The following is a 19,807-nucleotide window of genomic DNA, read 5'->3' as shown; positions in this document are numbered from 1 at the left end:
AAGTTTTTGATTGGAAACCAATTTTACATTAAGTGTGATGTTGACCTGTTTCTTTGACCTAGTGACCCCAATTTCAATAGGGGTCATCTACTTTCCAAGGCCAATGCACATGGGAAATATCAAGCCAATTCGTCAATTGGTTGACGAGTTATTGATCGGAAAACGAACTGGTCTACCGACAGACCGACAGACAGACAGACCGACCGACCGTCGCCGACATCCAGCAAAACAATATACCCCCTCTTCTTCGTGGGGGGGGCATTAAAATTGGGACAGTGTCAATGAATGCCCTCGTTTGTAAAACAAGTATGCCTTCCTTAGTGAGTCCAGTTTGAGAAAGGAATGTCTCCATATAAGGTTCCTTAGAAAACAAACAAGGTAAACAGGTGCTATCAGAGGGGAGAGAGACAGACAGACAGACAGACAAACAGACAGATAGCGACAGAGGCTGAGAAACAAAGATAGACAGAGATAGACAGATATGTTTAAGTCATATATGGACAAGGAAAGTTAATGCTTTACTATTAAGTATGTATAAAACAACAGTTATTTTGAGAAAGGTTTGTGAAGTTGTTGCTCCTGTCTACAGGTTGGTGGTATGTTGGTAATGTATTAAAAGTAATATGTCAAAGGTCTTCTTCACCTAGTTAAGTTTAATGAAGTTCGGATTAAAACGTATTAAGTTATAGAGGGGACACGACTCTGGTGTACAGATAGACAGCCAGGCCGACATTTGCAAACTAATTTAACCTGGCATCTCTGACGGAGGGCATAATAAATCATGTCAACACGGAACATTTTGTAAATTTTATCAAAAATCAAGCTTGTCTTGTATTGACAAGTTAATTTTTACTTTTTTGTTATTTCTTAATCGTTATTTCTTGTTATTTCTTATAACTTATTTCTTATTTGTTATTTCGTATTAAAACTAGTTATTTCTTACTAGTTATTAATTGTAACTTATTTTTTATTAGTTATTACTTATTTCTTATTACTTATACGTTATTTCTTATTGCTTATAAGGTATTTCTTATTAATTAACAATATACCGGGTCAATATGTCAATATTTACAAATATTGATGGTTCAGTAAATACGACAAGAGGGACATGATTCCCATTAACATCTCTACTGACAATTGACTGCAGTTTTTTACCATAATTATTTTACAAATGAGACCCAGATTGAAATTGACCACGAGGACAAGCATTTTTACCATAAATCATCAAGGTTGGACCAAACTTCAGTTCTCTTTAGCATTAAAAAAGACAAATAAGGTTAGGCATTTACCTAAAAACATAATTTCTTGCCCCAGGATTAAGTGTCCTAGTATCAGGTAATACTGATGTCTTACATTGCTAAACCATGTGATGATACCCAACTGAATGAAAAATAACCATGTGAATTTTGAACATACTGTAAAATCTGAAATAAACCCACCAACAAACTATAAGAGCTAATAGTAAATATGATGTACTGTAATAAAGAAAACAAGATGGCAAAGATGGCTCTGTATCGCTAACCGGAGTCCAAGAGCTACAAAAGTACCTTTGTCAGCTTTTAATTTTTAACCAGACAACCAGAGTTCCATTTGGATTTTTATTTCCATATACACTTTAAGGATAAGCGTTATAAAATGATTTTGAAATCAAACCAGTCGCTCATAATTTTTAATGAAACCTCCTATTAGTTGCTATGGTAACAAGAGCTTGTCGAACACAAAATGCCCCCCTTGATGCATTCAGTAACGTTGGGCTGTTAATTTTAAGCTATTTTCAAGAATGAGACCCGAATTAAGAACTTTTAAAACTGTGCGAACTCTTTCCACGCAGGGGGCTATATTTCCAGATTCTAACCTAAGCATTATAGAGTTAAAATCTGGAAACCGCTTTACCCGATGCAGGTCACTGTTTCATTGACCCCTGGCTATACTTGCAAAAAATCAATAGGGGTATTCTGCTGGTCATGGTCAACCTCCCTCTAAAATTTCATGATCCTAGGCCAAACTGTTCTTGAGATATTATCCGGAAACCGTTTCACTATTCTGGGTCACTGTGACATTGACCTTAAACCTACTGCCCGAACAATAAATAAGGGTCATCAATCTGCTGGTCAAGGCCAACCTGCCTATCAAGTTTCATGTCCTAGGTCAAAACATTCTTGAGTTATCATCCTGAAACTGTTTGGTCTCGGACCAACCGACCGACATTTGCAAAGCAATAGACCCAACCTGCTGCGAAGTGGGCCATAACTAGAGGTCCATATGGATATCAATTCCTTGAGTAATCTTCGTACAAAAGGACTTTTATTGTGAAATTATTTACAACCCGGGTGGTAGTTTGGCTGAGTGCTTAACACAGTTGAGTCAAAAAGATATATATTAATATTTTCCGATTGGTTGCTATGCCGATGAGAGCTCCATGCAGACTTCTATTCCTTGAGCAATTTGGCAGAGGACTACTCAAACATCATTTCTGTGAAATTAGTTTCCAAATAGGCTAGTGTTTGATTTGTCATGTTTTTATCATAATATTTCCCATTGGTACAGCTAATGCATGCAGACATCAATATGATTTCAATTTCTTGAGAAATGTCAGTAGAAGACTACCCAAGGATAAATTTTGTGAAATTATTTTCAAATCCGGCTGGTTATGAAACCTTAGGAACTGGTGTAGACTTTTTCTTTCTGGTTTTCTTGCTTATGTTCATCCTCCCTGACTATATTTTGTGAACAAGTTCTTCAATTCTTTGTGTTTTTTTGCAGATTCGTCAGCCTGAAAATAAAGTACAGTGAATTGTTAAAATATTTTAAACAAGCAAAAGAGCCATGATGACCCTTGATCCCTAACCAGAACACAATGAATTGGGTTATCCAGCATCATGGCGGGGTCTGATCCACCTTCTAAACTTCAGATGCCTCTCTCATGCTTACAATTAGGGCCGGACCCCCACCTCATGGAATTTGTTTGACCCCCTCAGAAAATGACCAGAAGGGATAAAAAAATACCTGAATTTGTATACTAGTACATAAAAGGGAAGATCTAATAATTTTGGTTCGGACCATCCCCCAACAAATAAATAATTGTCAAAGTTGGACGACATGGAAAAAGAAATTTTTTTATTCTTGTAGGGGAACATCAATTAAGATGGGATATTTCATTGAAAACAGTCAAAACATCCAAAGTCTTTGAATGCAGTGTTCTCGGCTTACTTGATTATTGATTATTTGCCTACAGTACTTTTTATTATTTATTTTGTAACGAAAATTGCCCAGTCTCTCGGGTTTTCTTTGTAACAACATGTATGCCTGATGGGATAGTTAGTTAGAAATATAAAATTACAAAATATGACAGTTAATTAAATAATTGGTAAATCTGATGGCAATGATTTAATTATTGTTAGGAATTATGTTTCACGTGAATGCATCGGAAAATAAATGTATAAAGTAATTAAATTTAGCAGTTATTCAAGTTGATCTCCACGCAATTAAACATCTGCTTATGAAAATGGTATAAACCGGGCTAATTCATAAAGTCACGTGACCTGTGACTATATAATCAGCAGCTCATAGGGAATTGGGCAGAACTGCTCGCGCCGTCGGTCAAGAAACATCGGTCCGGTATTAGTAAAGGAAATTAAGCTGGTGATTGCTAATTCTGCATGAACTCCTTGCGAATATCTCGTACCAGACTTGTTTGGGCTATGGGAAACCAGCAGAAGCGAGACATTAGAAAGACTCGCTATTCCTTGTCCTTGGATTATTATTGCACAAGCATTGCGTTTGCTGCGATCTATGAAGCGACAAGGATATTGTGATATGCTGACCAGGCTAATTACACAAAAAGCCAGCGTATTACATCCTCAGGCCAGTGTTCCTTGCGCCCGTTTTCTAGATCTCAGTGATAACTTTTCCCTGATTTGAGTTGCCCATCTCGGATATTAGGTTGATCAAGTTTCGTTTTGTTATAATTGTTTAATCATTAGAGAGGAAGGCGGAAAACTACAACGGGCGAGGCATGGACAGGGGTGATAACCCCAAAAAAGGGTTAGGGTAAGGGTTAGGGTTAGGGGTCGGGTTAGGGTTAGGGTTGGGTTTAGGCTAACCCAAACCCTAACCCGACCCCTAACACTAACCCTAACCCTCTAACCCCCCCCCCTTGCGCAATACCATACCATGCCTCGCCCGTTGTCGCGATTTCCGCCTCCCTTTGTCTAATCATCAGGCAGGTAGCCCAAAGGACAATTTATATGTAGTATTAATGGCTCATGTTAATACTTGGCGTGCACTAGACCCCCTTCACGGTGCAATTTCAAAAGAAATATGTTACCTCAAATTCGAAAACCTAAAGGTCACTTTTAAATGAAATATATTCGTTGCTCTGAGAACCTCTAAAGTAGTTCCTGTTCGTATTCCATACAGTACATCACAACTCCTTATAAATACAAATGAAAACAAGCTACATAGGTAAGCTTTTTTCGGTGTTTTTTTTTTATTTTACAAAGTCTAGCAGTGTTTAGCTTGTTAAAATTGCGATATGTGTTTTTGAAAAGAACTCAGACTCTCAAGGGCAAAATATGTACAGTACTTCCAGGACATAATATAAATAAACGATTATAATAATAATAATAGTAATAATAATAATAATAATAATAATAATAACAACAATGTTAAGGAAAAAATTACAACATGAAAATAAAAGATTTCTATCCAAGTTTAGGATGTGTACTAGTACAAAGGGCAAATAATAAACAACCGACAACACTACCGGTTAACGAACACTGAAATTCTTTCTTCCTCACTTGAGATATCTTCTTACATTCAGATTGAGCCACTCCTGATAGAATAATTTTGAAGTAAATCGAGCTCTCTTAAACACAATAAATGGCTGCAGAATGAATAGTACATCAAGCCAACATTTTATATACACATATCTATTTACATGTTTATTTACAGAACGTGTCACATGTTTCAACTGTGACAGCTCTTGTGTATCAGTTTATCAATTTCTGAATAAATCAAATAAATAAGTACATAATATACCGTAGAATCACTAGAGCTGTCCTCCATCTCCATGTTTCTGTTTTTCGCACGTATAAACTCGTAGCTATTAAGTCATAAGTAATAACTAATAAGTAATAACTAATAACAAATAACTCATTAAAAGTAACAAAAATGTCACTCCAGGGCTTCCGTACATTACACTGCACGAGAGAGTGGAGAAGACAACCAAGAGGAGACGCCAAAGGACAACGTGTGTGTCGGCAGCATTCTCAAGATACGATGAGGATCAGTAATTCCTAACATGGACGGCGCAAGATAGAGATCAATGGCGTTTATTGTTTATACACATGAGAGCCAACGTCGACGTGCTATACACAGACATATGGCGGAGAAGAAGAAAATGATAATAGTAAAAATAATAATAATAATAATTTATCGAATTTGATTGAATAAAGCAAGTTAATGATCGCTTTATTAATATATCTATATTACCAGTATAGCGAATTTTTTGTAGCAAAATCACCGAAAACTCCACCTGGAAAACAAAACAAAAACCTGTACGGTAGAAACTAAATATTAGCGTTGTTTGTTTTAGTGTAAACAAACAGCTTGTTTACGCTTTATGATCAGTCTAATTCATGTCATACTTTTAATGCATAGTCTATGAGCGTGTTATTGAATCTTTGCAAACGTTTATTGAAATTACAAAACAAATCAAGCATCCCTCTGTTGACGAGCCGAGATGGAAAACAGGATTTGATGGAGGTTGTAAGGGCTAGAATCAGTCCTCAAAATATGCGTTTTATCAAGCGATTAACCCATTTATGCCTAGTGGACTCTCCCATCCATCTAAATTGGATTGATTAATTTCCAAAATTATGGATATGTGGTATATTTATTTCTATTTTTAGAATATTTCTTACAGAAATTCCTTTAAGCAAACAGCACAGACCCTGATAATACGCCGCATTATGCGGCGTCTCATCTGGGTCTACGCGGTTTGCCAAGGCTTTTTTTCTAGACGCTAGGCATAAATGGGTGTATAAGAGCCGAAAACTAAAGTCTTGCAAATACGAATGTGAAACCACGAGAAAAATCCTGCTTAAGTCTTGAAAGAGAATCAAAATGTATAGTGACTTGAATGCACTATGTTTTATATTTTTAATATGTCAACGTTTATAGACTCAAACTACCAAACACTATTAAATATTATCTGAATGCAGTTTTGTTGTTATCGAAGACATGTTTAATTATTACCGATTAAAATCCCTATACCGTAACGTCAAAGCTCTGTTCGCAATGATTATTTGACCGAAAAAAAAATCAAATAAAAAGGGTGGATTAGTCTCCTATTACGATCTAGATGATTGAGCTATGTAAACAAAATCAAGTAATAACATGACTCAGTACGGAATACCGTTAGGGCTATCGTGGTTACATATTAAAGGGATCTTTTCACGTTTTGGTAAATTGACAAAATTGAAAAAAGTTGTTTCAGATTCGCATATTTTCGTTTTAGTTATGATATTTATGAGGAAACAGAAATACTGAACATTTACTATGGTCTAATATAGCCATTAAATGCATCTTTTGACGATTTAAAAACCTGAAAATTATAAAGCGCGAAACGATTGAATAATTTGGAGAGTTTTGTTGTTGTCGTTTAATTTTGTGAAACTACAAAGATTGCTTATACAAAGTATAAAATACGTCACTCGTATATAGATGACAGGATGGCCGAGCGGTCTAATTGGTTTTTACTCCAGGACTCCGGGGGTCACTGGTTCGAGCCCTGCTGCGGGCTACTTTTTTCCCTTTTTTAATGTTATTCTTGATTTTTTACTGGAGCTTTTAAGATCCAATGTTTACATTTATCAATATAAAGCATTTAATGACAAACTTCAAAACATGCCAAAATATGTGAAAAGGCCCTTTTAAAATTCAGAGGGCGACAATGCCATAGTGCGATAGTACGATGGCGACAATGCGATAGTACGCTGGCGACAACGCAAAAGTACAATGGTGACAATGCAAAACTACGATGGCGACAATGCGACAACGCGATAGTACGATGGCGACAATGCGATAGTACGATAGCGTCAGTGTGACTATACGATGGCGACAGTGCGATAGTACGATGCGTCAATGCGATAGTGCGATAATACGATGACGACAGTGCGACAATACAATGGCGAGAGTGCGATAGTACGATGGCGACAATGCGACAGTACGGTGGCGGCAATGGGATGATACGATGGCAACAGTACGATATGACGAAACCATCGTACTATCGCATTGTCGCCATCGCACTATTGCACTGTCGCCATCGTACAATCGCGTTGTCGCATTGTCGCCATCGTACTATCGCATGGTCGCCATCGTACTATCGCATTGTCGCCATCGTACAATTGCATCGTCGCCATCGTACTCTCACGTTAGTGCCATCGTACTATCGCATTGTCGCCATCGTACTATCGCACTATCGCATTGTCGCCCTCTGGATTTAATGTGTAATCAAGATGGCCATAACAGTATTTCGTACCCATGCCATTTATACGGACACAATGCTGCGATTTCCACATTTCGTATGTTAAAATACGGTACCATAGTCTGAAATCACCATGGCGTACAATAAACAAATAAAGTGAAATCAACAAATAAAGCTAAATCCAATAACAATTGATACGCGATAAATAGCGATATCGTATAGGTCAATCGTGTGGACAGGTTATGAAATACGTTTGAACCGGAGAGATTTCTGTATTTAAATCAATAACATAAGTTTAGCGTTAAGCCTGTTGAATTGAATAGAAACATTTAAATATGCTTAAATAATATTACAATCGTAAAGAAATATTAGCCTTATGGATTTTTTTTAAGTGTAGCACAGTATGGTGCGTTCTATGGTAAAATCTACAAACGAATTTTAAAGGTAGAGTAAAAAGTCATCATTATATGCGGATTAAAAAAAAAACATTTATCCGAACATTCATAAGAAACACAAATCTAACGAAAAGAAAAACTAAGATTTATATAATACAAAATTTCGAAGTTGTGACTTTGAAATATCTTTTTGAAACGTTCATAAAACGGACAGCGAATAATATTTTAGATAAAGTGTACATTTTAATCGGTAAATATCAGTCGCTTGACCGGATATATTAGCATTAACATGGGTTGCGGAAGTTCCAACAGTCAGGTTCCAGATAACTCCTCGCCACAAAACGCATATACTGGCGAAAATAAGACTGCGCATGCCAACCCTGGGAACTCAACGGGTGGGACAAAGCAGAAGACAGTTAAGGACGAGCAGAAGACAGCTTCGTCCGGCAACCGAAAGTTCGAGGAAGACGCATTGAGGAAACACAATGATCTGAGGTGAGCTTTTTATACGTTTAACGCGTTTTGTCAGATCCACAATCTACCAGTTGTCTTCGTTCTCTAGAATACTTTGGCTTTGATGTAATTAGAAATAAAAGCTAACTTAAATTACTTTTTCTATAATGTCAAATTTAAACATATGTCATTTGTTATTTTAATACTTATCATGAAAATGGTACTTTTTTAGAATTGATGTTATACTTATATACATACACGTGTAAAGCCGTAAAATTAGACCGGAATTAGCTGTAAAATTTTGTGAATGTTGTCTCTGTTGCATTTCATATTTAAAACATTTTAAATTTCGAAAACAAACTGTGTTGTTCATTCAGATATCACAGAATGTCTTGTATTTTGTTTCGTTCATTTTATCAGCCGGTCACAAAGTATCCCTACATGTAATAGCCAGTTACTTTTTTTCATTCATTTAAGGAATTTTTTATAGCAGAAAATAGGACTATCCAGCGATTTACGAGAGACTTATACACAGGGAAAGCAAATTTATATAACATTGCTTGGATTCTTTTATTTTGCACATTTTATGATATATAACAGTCAATTCCATTTTAAAGATGATCTAGAAACCAGACAGAGTTTAATACCTACCAACTATAAATTTGCATAACAAACGCTGCAGGACAGTGTCGAGTCTATTTATCTATGTAAGTAACTGTTTGGACAAAGTTTGGTATAATTAATCATTTTCTGATTGCAGAATTTGTTTCCCTTTGATAACATAAACAATTCACGTGAATATGTAAAATTACAACCCAGTTGAGTAATTTCGCCACCAACACCAGATGCATCAAATTGATGTTTTACTCCAATTTCATGTATAGATTATAACAATATTTTGTTTGATCGATCTATTCAAATAAATGATCGGGTTTTGTATTAAAATAATCGAACGCATACATTCTTTCCAAAAAGTGTTTGTTTGATTAAAGTAAAATTAAAAAAATGACTTTCCAGGAAAAAGCACAGCGCGCAGGCGCTAACTTTGGCAGACGACCTTACAGCGTACGCACAAAAATGGGCAGACGACATCGCCAAGCGAGACAGGATGGAACACAGCAAGTGCACGCTGCCATCTGGCGACAGCGTCGGTGAAAACATTTATATGTGCTGGTCCAGTGATGGGTCCGCGGCGGCAGACGGTACGTGGACATTGTTACTGTGATTGAAAAAACTTAATTATATCGGCAACTGCATTATCATTTCCCTTATCTTTTTATCATTATACTTAAAAAAGAACCGCAATGGTATGGCTAATTTCTAGTACAGCAATGGTAAGTTTAATTCTTAAAACAGCAATGGTAAGGTTTATTTCTTCTACAGCATTGAAAAGGCTTATTTCAAGTTATTTATATTACTTTTATGGTAAGTTTAATTTCTAGTACAGCAATTGGAAGTGGCTAATTTCTAGTACAGCATTTGAAAAACTGATTTTCAGCACAGCAGTTGGAAGACTGAAAATCTAGTCAAGCAATCATAAGCCTAATTTCAAGTACAGCTATCGTAAGGCTAATTTCTAGTAGAGCAATCGAAAGGTCAATATATAATACAACAGTGGTAAGGCTAATTTCTAGAACAGCAATCGTAAGGCTAATTTTAAGTACAGCCATGTTAAGGCTAATTTATAGTACAGCTATGGTAAGGCTAATTTATAGTACAGCTATGGTAAGGCTAATTTATAACACAGTAATGCTAAGTCTAATTTATTATATAGCTATGTAAAGGCTAATGTATAATACATCAATGGTAAGGCTAATTTCTAAGACAGCAATGGCAAGGCTAATTTATGTTACAAATATGGTGAGGTTTAATTATAATACAGCTATGGTAAGGGTCATTTGCAACACAGCTATGGTAAGTCTCACTTATAACACAGTTGTGGTAAGGCTTATTTGTAATAAAGCTATGGTATGGCTTATTTATAACACAGCAATCGTACGACTAATTTATAATACAGCTACGATAAGGTCTAATTTATAATACAAAAGTTGTAAGGCAGAATTATAAGACAGTAATGGCCAGGCTAATTCTAGTACAGCTATGGTAAGGCTTATTTAAAGTACAGCTATGGTTATGCTTATTAAAAAAAACATCAATTGTAAGGCTTTTTTCTAGTACCGCTATGGTGTGGCTTATTTATAAAACAGCTATGGTAAGGCTAAGTTAAATTAAAGCTATGGTAAGGTTATTTTTATTATACAGCTATGGTAAGGCTTACTTATAGTAAAGCTATGATATGGCTAATTTAAAATACAGCTATGGTACGGCTACTTTATAGTAAATCTATGGTAAGGTTATTTTCATTATACTTATATGGTAAGGCTAATTTATAGTAAAGCTATGGGAATGCTAATTTATAAAACATCAATGGCAAGGCTAATGTATGGTGCAGTTAAGGTAAGGCTTTTTATAATACAGCTATGGTTATGCTACTTTCTAGTACAGCTATGGTAAGGCTAATTTATAAAACAGCTATGTTAAGGCTAATTAATAGTAAAGCTATGGTAAGGCTAATTTATAATACAACTATGGTAAGGCTTATTTATAATGCAACAATGGTAAGGGTAATGCATAATACAGCTATTATAATGCTTATTTATAATATAGCTTTGGTAAGGCTAATTTATAGTACAGCTATAGAAAGGTTTATTTCTAGTACAGCTATGGTAAGGCTAATTTATTATACAGCAATGGCAAGGCTTATTAATCACACAGCTATCGTAAGGCTAATTCATAATACAGCTATGGTAAGATTTATTTATAAAACAGCAATGGTAAGGCGTATGTCTAGTACAGCTATGGCAAGGCAAATTTATAATACAGCTATGACAAGGCTATTTATAAAACAGCAGTGGAAAGGCTAATTTCTATTGACAGCAATGGTAAGGCTAATTTATAAAACAGCTATGGTTAAGCTTATTTATAATACATCAATAGTAATACTAATTTATAGAACAGCTATGGTAATTCTTATTTATAATACAGCTATTTAAAGACAAATTTTTAGTATAGCTTTGGTAGGAGTTATTTATAGTACAGATATGGTTAGGTTAATTTTATAGTACTGCTATGGTAAGGCTCATTTATTATTCAGCTATGATGAGGCTAATTTATAGTACAGCTATGATATAGCTTATTTATAGTAGAGCTATGGTTAGGCTCATATATAACATATGTATGGTAAAGCTTCATACAACAGCTATGTTAAGGCTTATTTATGATGCAGCCATGGTAAGGCTACTTTATAGTACAGCTTTGGTTAGGCTCATTTATAATACAGCAATGGTAAGTGTAATTTATAATTAAGCTATGATAAAGCTAATGTAAAATACAGCTGTTGTAAGGCTAATTTATAGTACAGCTATGGTAAGGCTTATTTATAGTACAGCAATGGTAAGGCTTATTTAAGGCTTTATAACACAGCCTTGGTAAGGCTTATTTATAATACAGTTATGGTTAGGCTAATTTATAATACAGTTATGGTAAAACTAATTTATAATACAGCTATGGTAAGACTTATTTATAATAAAGCTATAGTAAGGCTTATTTATAGTACAGCTATGGTAAGGCTAATTTATAACACAGCTATATATGGTAGTGCTAATTTATAATACAGCAGTCGTAAGGCTAATTTATAATAAGACTTTGGTAAGGCTTATTTATAGTACGGCTATGGTAAGGCTTATTTATTATACAGCAATCGTAAGGCAAATATTTAGTACAGCTATGGTAAGGCTTATTTAAAGTACAGCTATGGTAAGGCTTATTTATAGTACAGGTACTGTAAGGCTTATTTATAGTAAAGCTATGGTAAGGCTTAATTATAATTCAGCAATTGTTAGACTCATTTATAGTACAGCAATGGTAAGACTTATTTATAGTACAGCTATGGTAATGCTAATTTATAGTACAGGTATGGTAAGGCTTATTTATAGTACAGCTATGGTAAAGCTAATTTATAATAAAGCAATTGTAAGACTCATTTATAGTACCGCAATGGTAAGGCTAATTTCAAGTACTGCTATGGTAAGGCTAATTTATAGTACAGCGTTGTAAGGCCGATTTAAAACAGTGATGTGTTTTTTCGTTGGATCCGCGGATTTCCGGTGTGTAGGTTTATTAATCACCTTTATTGAATACTCGACTTTAAGTTTAATCAGATCATTAATGTACAATAAAACGCAGCGAAACATCCCTCAAGAATTCATTTATATTAAAACACCGACTGTACTGCATGCGCTTCAGCCTTGCACATGTATGAAAATCTCGTGCGTCCATTGCAGCCAATGATGCCGTGCAGTCCTGGTATGATGAGATCAAAGATTATGACTTCAACAAGCAGGGCTTTGCAATGAACACCGGTAAGGAATGTAGATGTAAATGTATATATATTAGGGATGGCAACATTATTCGAATGTTCGATTGAATGGTCAGTATTCGAATGACAGAATTGATATTCGCAATTTTTTTTTCGAACGTTATTGCCCTAATATTTAATGACCTGCGAGCCGCACCCGAAATCATTTGGGATTAACATGTTTGATGTGACGTTCTTCGTCAAACTGATAACGCAGCCCGTATCAGCGTTTATTGCGCAATGCAATATACACACTCTAATAAAGGCCCCGAATTGTTGTTTGTCAATCGGGTGCCAATTAACGGTTTCAATTGACTGGCGAATAATAATTAAGTTTCTGTGATCACAGTTCAAACAGACATTAAAATATGTGAATTACTCAAATTTAACAAATGATATAAACTGAAAATCTGTAAGAATGCCAGGGGTCTCAAGATACACCGGTCTAGGAAGGGTTGTCAGCCTGATCCGGAGCAGAGACAGTGCACAGACTTGTCTGGTGAGACACAGGAGGACCACAGCCAGGAAGAACACCACAGTGCTGAGGATCTCCACGAATCTGAGGTGGAACAGGTGGATAAGCCTACAAGACCAGAACATGATCTTGGTAGCCAGGGCAGTCATACAGATGACAGACTAGAGCGCATCAAATGGCCAGCTATGAACGAGAAACAGTGGAAGGAGTTTGATGAGGATGTAGATGGCATCGTGGAACAGGTGTTACTTGGAACAGTAGAAAGGAAACTGCGGAGTATGTGTAGACTGATATATGCAGTCGGGAAGGAAAGATTTGGGGTGACACCATCGGAAAGGAAGCAGACTACAGTCGCCAAGAACAGACGGCAGATAGAAATAGAGAAGTTGAGGAAGGACCTTCGCAACTTGTGGAACCAGTACAGACAGGCATCAGAGCTAGAGAAAATTGGTCTACAGGAACTACGAGACCACACCAGACGCAGACTTCAAGACCTGAGGAAAGCGGAAAGGATACGAAAAGCCAGAAGGGAGAAGGCCAGACAAAGATCACGATTTCTTTCCAATCCCTATGGTTTTAGCAAGGAAATCCTTGAAGAGAAGAAAGCGGGACAGCTGAATTGTTCTAAAGAGGAGGTTGAAGAGCATCTGAAGAACACGCACTCTGATCAGGCGAGACATATGCGGATGGAGGGACATGAACGCATAGCCCCAGTACCCATGCCCATTGTTGCATTTACTGAGGGAGAACCAACCCTCAAGGAGGTCCAAGATATAATCAAGAAGGCTAGATCCAAGTCAGCACCAGGCCCAAATGGAATACCTTACAAGGTGTACAAGTCATGCCCAAAACTGCTGAGACGGTTGTGGAAACTATTGAAGGTGATCTGGCGTAAAGGAGATGTACCTGTGGAGTATCAGCGAGCAGAAGGCATCTTCGTCCCAAAGGAGTAGGTTTCCAAGGATATTGGACAGTTCCGGACAATATCATTGTTGAATGTGGAGGGCAAGATCTTCATGTCAGTGGTTGCCAGGCGTCTTACAACATTCATGACCAGTAATGGGTACATTGACACATCAGCACAGAAGGGAGGTGTTCCAGGATTCTCTGGCTGCATTGAACACACATGCGCTATTAGCCAGTTAATCAGGGAAGCTAAGATCAACAAGACAGATCTCACAGTTGTATGGCTGGATCTAGCAAATGCGTATGGCACGGTACCCCACCAGGTAATAGAGTTTGCTCTGAAACACCACCATGTACCAGAATATATTCAGAGCATTGTCAGAAGCTACTACAGAAACATCAACATGCGCTTCACAACAAAGAACTTTACAACATCCTGGATACAGCTTCAGAAGGGGATTGTAACCGGCTGCACAGTGTCAGTAGTACTGTTCATCGCCGCTATGAATCTCATCATCAAAGCCGGAGACAGGGAGTCAAGGGGACCGAAGACCCAGACAGATATCAGACTTCCACCGCAGAGGGGATTTATGGATGATCTGACTATCACAACAGAGTCCCACATACAAGCTCGATGGATCCTATCAGCCCTTGAAGATGTTGTGTCATGGGCTAGAATGGCCTTCAAACCAAGGAAGTCAAGATTTCTTATCTTGAGAAGAGGTAAAGTCTTGCAGAAGACAACACTCAGGGTACAGGGCGAGGATATACCATCACTTATTGCCAACCCCGTCAAGTGCTTGGGTAAATGGTTTGACACCACACTGGGTGATAGCAGAAATAACACAGAGCGCATCAGGCAGCAACTGAGGAATGGGCTTGCAAAGATAGAGGGAACAGGCCTACCAGGGAAGTTCAAGGCATGGCTTTTCCAGCATGGCCTCCTGCCCCGTCTTCTGCGGCCACTAATGTTGTATGAGATCCCAACATCGACGGTTGATAGCTTGGAAAGCATGATAAACAAGAGCCTGAGACGATGGTTCGGACTTCCATCATGTATGACAAGTATTGGACTCTACAACAGAACCGGAATGTTGCAGCTCCCTCTTTCATCAATTGTAGAGGAGTACAAAGTTAGTAAGGCAAGGCTCGTGTTGACCCTACGAGACTCTAGTGACATGAGCATTAGAAATGCAGGGATAGAGGTCAGAACTGGAAGAAGATGGTCAGCATCGAATGCAGTTGAGCAGGCAGAGAGTCGACTGAGACATCAAGACATAGTGGGAACAAGTTGTCAAGTTAGACAGGGACTCGGCTTGAACACTAGACAACCGTGGAGTTCAGCCACAACAGTCCAAAGAAGAGAACTTGTTCAGAGCGAAATCCGAAAGGAAGAAGAAGAGATAAGAAAGGTGAAAGCAGTCCAGATGGGGAGCCAGGGAAGCTGGACAAAGTGGCAGACAACAGGGAGGAAACTGTCATGGACAGATATCTGGAAGTACCAGTTTTTTCAACTGCAGTTCCTGATCCGGGCAGTTTATGATGTCTTGCCAACACCGGCGAAACTCCAGAGATGGGGGCTGATAGAAACAGCAGAATGCACCCTATGTGGAGGAAGAGCTACCCTGGACCACATCTTGTCCTCGTGTAAGGAAGCACTTGCCCAGGGGAGATACCGCTGGAGACATGACCAGGTACTCCGAGAGGTAGCGGATACACTTGAGAGACACAAGAAGAAGGCACGAGTACATGCAGGGGCAAAGCACATCAACTTTGTACCAGCAGGGACAGTAATGAAGGGTACAAAGGGAGGACATCCGAGTATCCTAGACGGCACAAATGACTGGGAACTACGGGCAGATCTTATGAAACAGCTGCAGTTTCCAGACATTGTCCACACTACCCTACGCCCAGACATTGTGATGGTCTCCGGAAAGACAAAGAAGATCATCCTGGTAGAGCTGACTGTCCCGTGGGAAGAAAGATGTACTCAGGCACATGAGAGAAAGAAGGCCAAGTACGAAGATCTCGTCCAGGAATGTAGAGAGGCCGGGTGGATAGCATGGAACTACCCGATTGAAGTGGGATGCAGAGGGTTTCCTGCACCATCGCTGGGAAAGATGTTCCAGGATATGGGAATAGAGGGACAGGCGAGAAAGCTGGCCATTAAGAAGGTATCACAGGCAGCAGAAAGAAGCTCCAGCTGGCTGTGGCTAAGGAGGAACGCCAGTAGCTGGAAGCCATCCACTAATGGGAAGTGTCTGATCAACACTGCCGCCCGCCACTTAGAGCTTGTCCTAGGTTTAAAAGGGCGAAACAAGCAATGACAAGTGGTACCTAGCTGATGACATTAGTGGAAAGCAGTTTATCTGTATTTTACAACAATAAACGTACATGATATCGTTATTTTTTAATTTCAAATGAAAATAAATATCTATGACATGATGTTTTTCTTATATTTGTTCTTGAATATTTGGTGTATGCCTTATTGATATGTTTTTTTTATATAAACGTACATGAAACCGGTACTTTAAAATTTCAAATAAAAATCTATGGCATGATGTTTTTCCTTCTATCTGTGCCCGATTACAGTATCGGTCATATATAGTATTAGCCGAAAGCGATACAACTATTCGATAGCAACGTTTATAAACAGCCTCGTATTCAGCAAACGGATTTAACTTACAAAACAATGGAAGTTAACACAGAACAAGTTTCACTCATTTCTGATATATTTTGCCTAAATTATAGACTTTTTCAAAGTTTGTTTTTACAATTCAGATACATTTTTTTCTATTTCCCAGCACACCAATATTGTATATGGAAATGTATCTCTGTGTCAATTTATATTTAATATCCCTAGTGGATACGAAACTGAGTATACAAGTTAAATAAATCTAGCCGTTTTATGCGAATATTCGAATATTCGATTGAATGGATTTGCGAATATTCGAATACCGATATAAGTATTCGATACAATCCCTTGTATATATATATATATATATATATATATATATATATATTTATATATTTATATATATTTATATATATATATATATATATATATAATATTGTCTTTTTAATTTCACGTCATTGAAATCACTTCCTTGCATTGAATTAATATAATAGATCTATACTAATAATGTCGTCTGCTTCGTTTTTAGGTCATTTCACGCAGGTTGTTTGGAAAGAATCAAAGGAGTTGGGCATAGCGTGGGCCAAGTCCAAAGGCGGAAGCATTTATGTAGTAGCAAACTACAGGCCGTCTGGAAACTACGAGGGAGATTTCGAAGCTAACGTCACGCCATCTTAGTCATTCATGTGAAAAACAACAGACACATCAATCTCCACAGAGAGTTCGCGTTCCATGCTCTCATACACCTCCGCAAAAAGATTTGACTGTGCTGGTTTCTTTAGTGTTTTATAAAATATTATTCTGTTTGTTATGTTTATATATTCTTATTCATATTCAATTGTTAACGATCGATAAAATTACCATTTATGTATATGACGATTGTGTGTATAAATATAAATGAAATCGGATTTTATTTGTTAATATAAGAAAAGACATATAAAATACATTTATATGTCGGTGATATTAGTACCTACCGGTAATTAATAATGCCGTTGACAAGTGTCACAAGATGTGTTTATTCGTTCAAAAATGGGATAGGGGTTTTACGTCTGGTTATTTTTTAAAACGTTAGAAAAAAGTAATAAACATATAATTGTATCTTTCCAGTGTTCCTGTAAATAATGCATAAATTCGTGCTCACAAGTTAAGTAATTTCACGCATGTATTTTATAAAAGGAGGATATCAACCGTATTTCTCCCAATTAGTGTAGAGAACATTTCTAAGCCCAAAATGCCAATAACGTCATAAACAAGAGGACATGGAAGGTCCAAAGTCGCTCACCTGAGATTCAAAGGAACTGACCTGTTCTGTGCAGCCCAAGATGTCATTAGAACAAAATGTTCTTACCAACTTTCATGACTAGTGAACACCCTGGCAGCCACGTTTTTCAACAAACCAGAACCATTTTCATACACAGCCAAGATATCATTTCAACAAATATACTGACAAAGTTTCATGAAGATTCATAAGTCCATATAAGGAAAAATGCCCCGACCACTGGTGGCCATGTTTTCAAGCAACTGGAACCAAAGTTTCATGATGATCGTACAATAAATACGGCTTCTAGAGAGTTAACAAGGTTTAACTATAGCTGTATAAGGAAAAATACCACGCCCCCTTGGCAGCCATGTTTTTCCACCAACCGGAACCATTTTCAAACTCATCCAAGATATCATTTGGACAAATCATCTGACCACGTTTCATGATGATCGGACAATAAATGTGGCCTCTAGAGTGTTAACAAGGTTTTACAAAAGCATAATATATAGCGATATTAGGAAAAATGCCCCGCCCCCTGGTGGCCATGTTTTTTAAGCATCGAAACCATTTTCGAACTCATCCAAGATATCATAAGGACAAATCTTCTGACCAAGTTTCATGAAGATCGGAAAATAAATGTGCCCTCTTGAGTGTTAACAAGGTTTTACTATAGCCATCTATGGAAAAATGCCCCGCCCCCTGGCGGCCACGTTTTTCAACCAACCGGCATCAAATTTTAACCTGTCCAAGATATTATTGGGATGAATCTTTTGACCAAGTTTCATGAAGATCGGACAATAAATGTGGCCTCAAGTCTAGAGTGTTAACAAGATTTTACTATAGCCATATAAGGAAAAATGCCCCGCCCTTTGGCAGACATGTTTTTCAAGCAAACGTATCCATTTTCGAACTCATCCAAGATATCATTGAGACCAATCTTCTGACCAAATTTCATGAAGATTGGACAATAAATGTGGCCTCTAGAGTGTTCACAAGGTTTTACTATATCCATATATAGCCATATAAGGAAAAATGCCCGACCCTTGGCAGCCATGTTTTTCAAGCAAACGTAACCATTTTCGAACTCATCCAATACATCATATAGACCAATCTTCTGACCAAATTTCATAAAGATTGGACAACAAGAGGCCCATGAGGGCCTGAATCGCTCTACTGGCTGGAATCAATAGGGCTCAAGCCCTTGATAGTTTGAACAATCTGAGTAAGTTTTAAACAAACAGACCCAAAATGGAAAATTCATTGCATAAACAAGAAGAAACGTAAAATTTTAACTTAAAATGGCTCCTTTTTAACAATAAGTTGGACAAATTTTCTTCACTCTCCATGGGATTCTGGCCCTTGATGATATAAAACATCCATTGAAGTTTCAAAAGGGTAGAACTTTATATGTAAACAAACAAGAAATGTGTTTGTCGGAAACACTATGTCCCCTTCTGCGCCGCTTTGATTTTTTTGTTTTTGACCTTTGACCTTGAAGGATGACCTTGACCTTTCACCACTCAAAATGTGCAGCTCCTTGAGATACACATGCATGCCAAATATGAAGTTGCTATCTTCAATATTGCAAAAGTTATGGCAAAATGTTAAAGATTTTCATTTTTTTCTCAAATTCAAGGGAAGATAATTCTGGACTTATAACTCCGATATTGCTCATTTTCAATAGAGTTTGACTCATCATTCCGATAAAGACACTGTGCAAGTTGGGAAATAAGAGGATGAATACTGTGGACTTTATTGCGTTAACAAGCCTTATTT

The 19,807-nt window shown here is 37.3% G+C and overlaps 1 protein-coding gene across 1 annotated transcript; it reads left to right on the top strand.

The window, feature by feature from the left end:
* The first annotated feature begins 7,636 nt into the window (after window positions 1-7,636).
* LOC127848345 (Golgi-associated plant pathogenesis-related protein 1-like) lies at window positions 7,637-17,673 on the top strand. The gene is made up of 4 exons (XM_052380765.1): window positions 7,637-8,379; window positions 9,355-9,539; window positions 12,681-12,758; window positions 17,300-17,673. The coding sequence occupies exons 1-4, from the start codon at window positions 8,174-8,176 to the stop codon at window positions 17,446-17,448; spliced, it is 618 nt and encodes a 205-aa protein (XP_052236725.1). The 5' UTR covers window positions 7,637-8,173; the 3' UTR covers window positions 17,449-17,673.
* Window positions 17,674-19,807: the final 2,134 nt, after the last annotated feature.

Source organism: Dreissena polymorpha, chromosome 10, assembly GCF_020536995.1.
Source record: "Dreissena polymorpha isolate Duluth1 chromosome 10, UMN_Dpol_1.0, whole genome shotgun sequence".
Taxonomy (NCBI): Eukaryota; Metazoa; Mollusca; class Bivalvia; order Myida; family Dreissenidae; genus Dreissena; species Dreissena polymorpha.
This window is presented reverse-complemented; position numbering and strand designations above follow the sequence as displayed.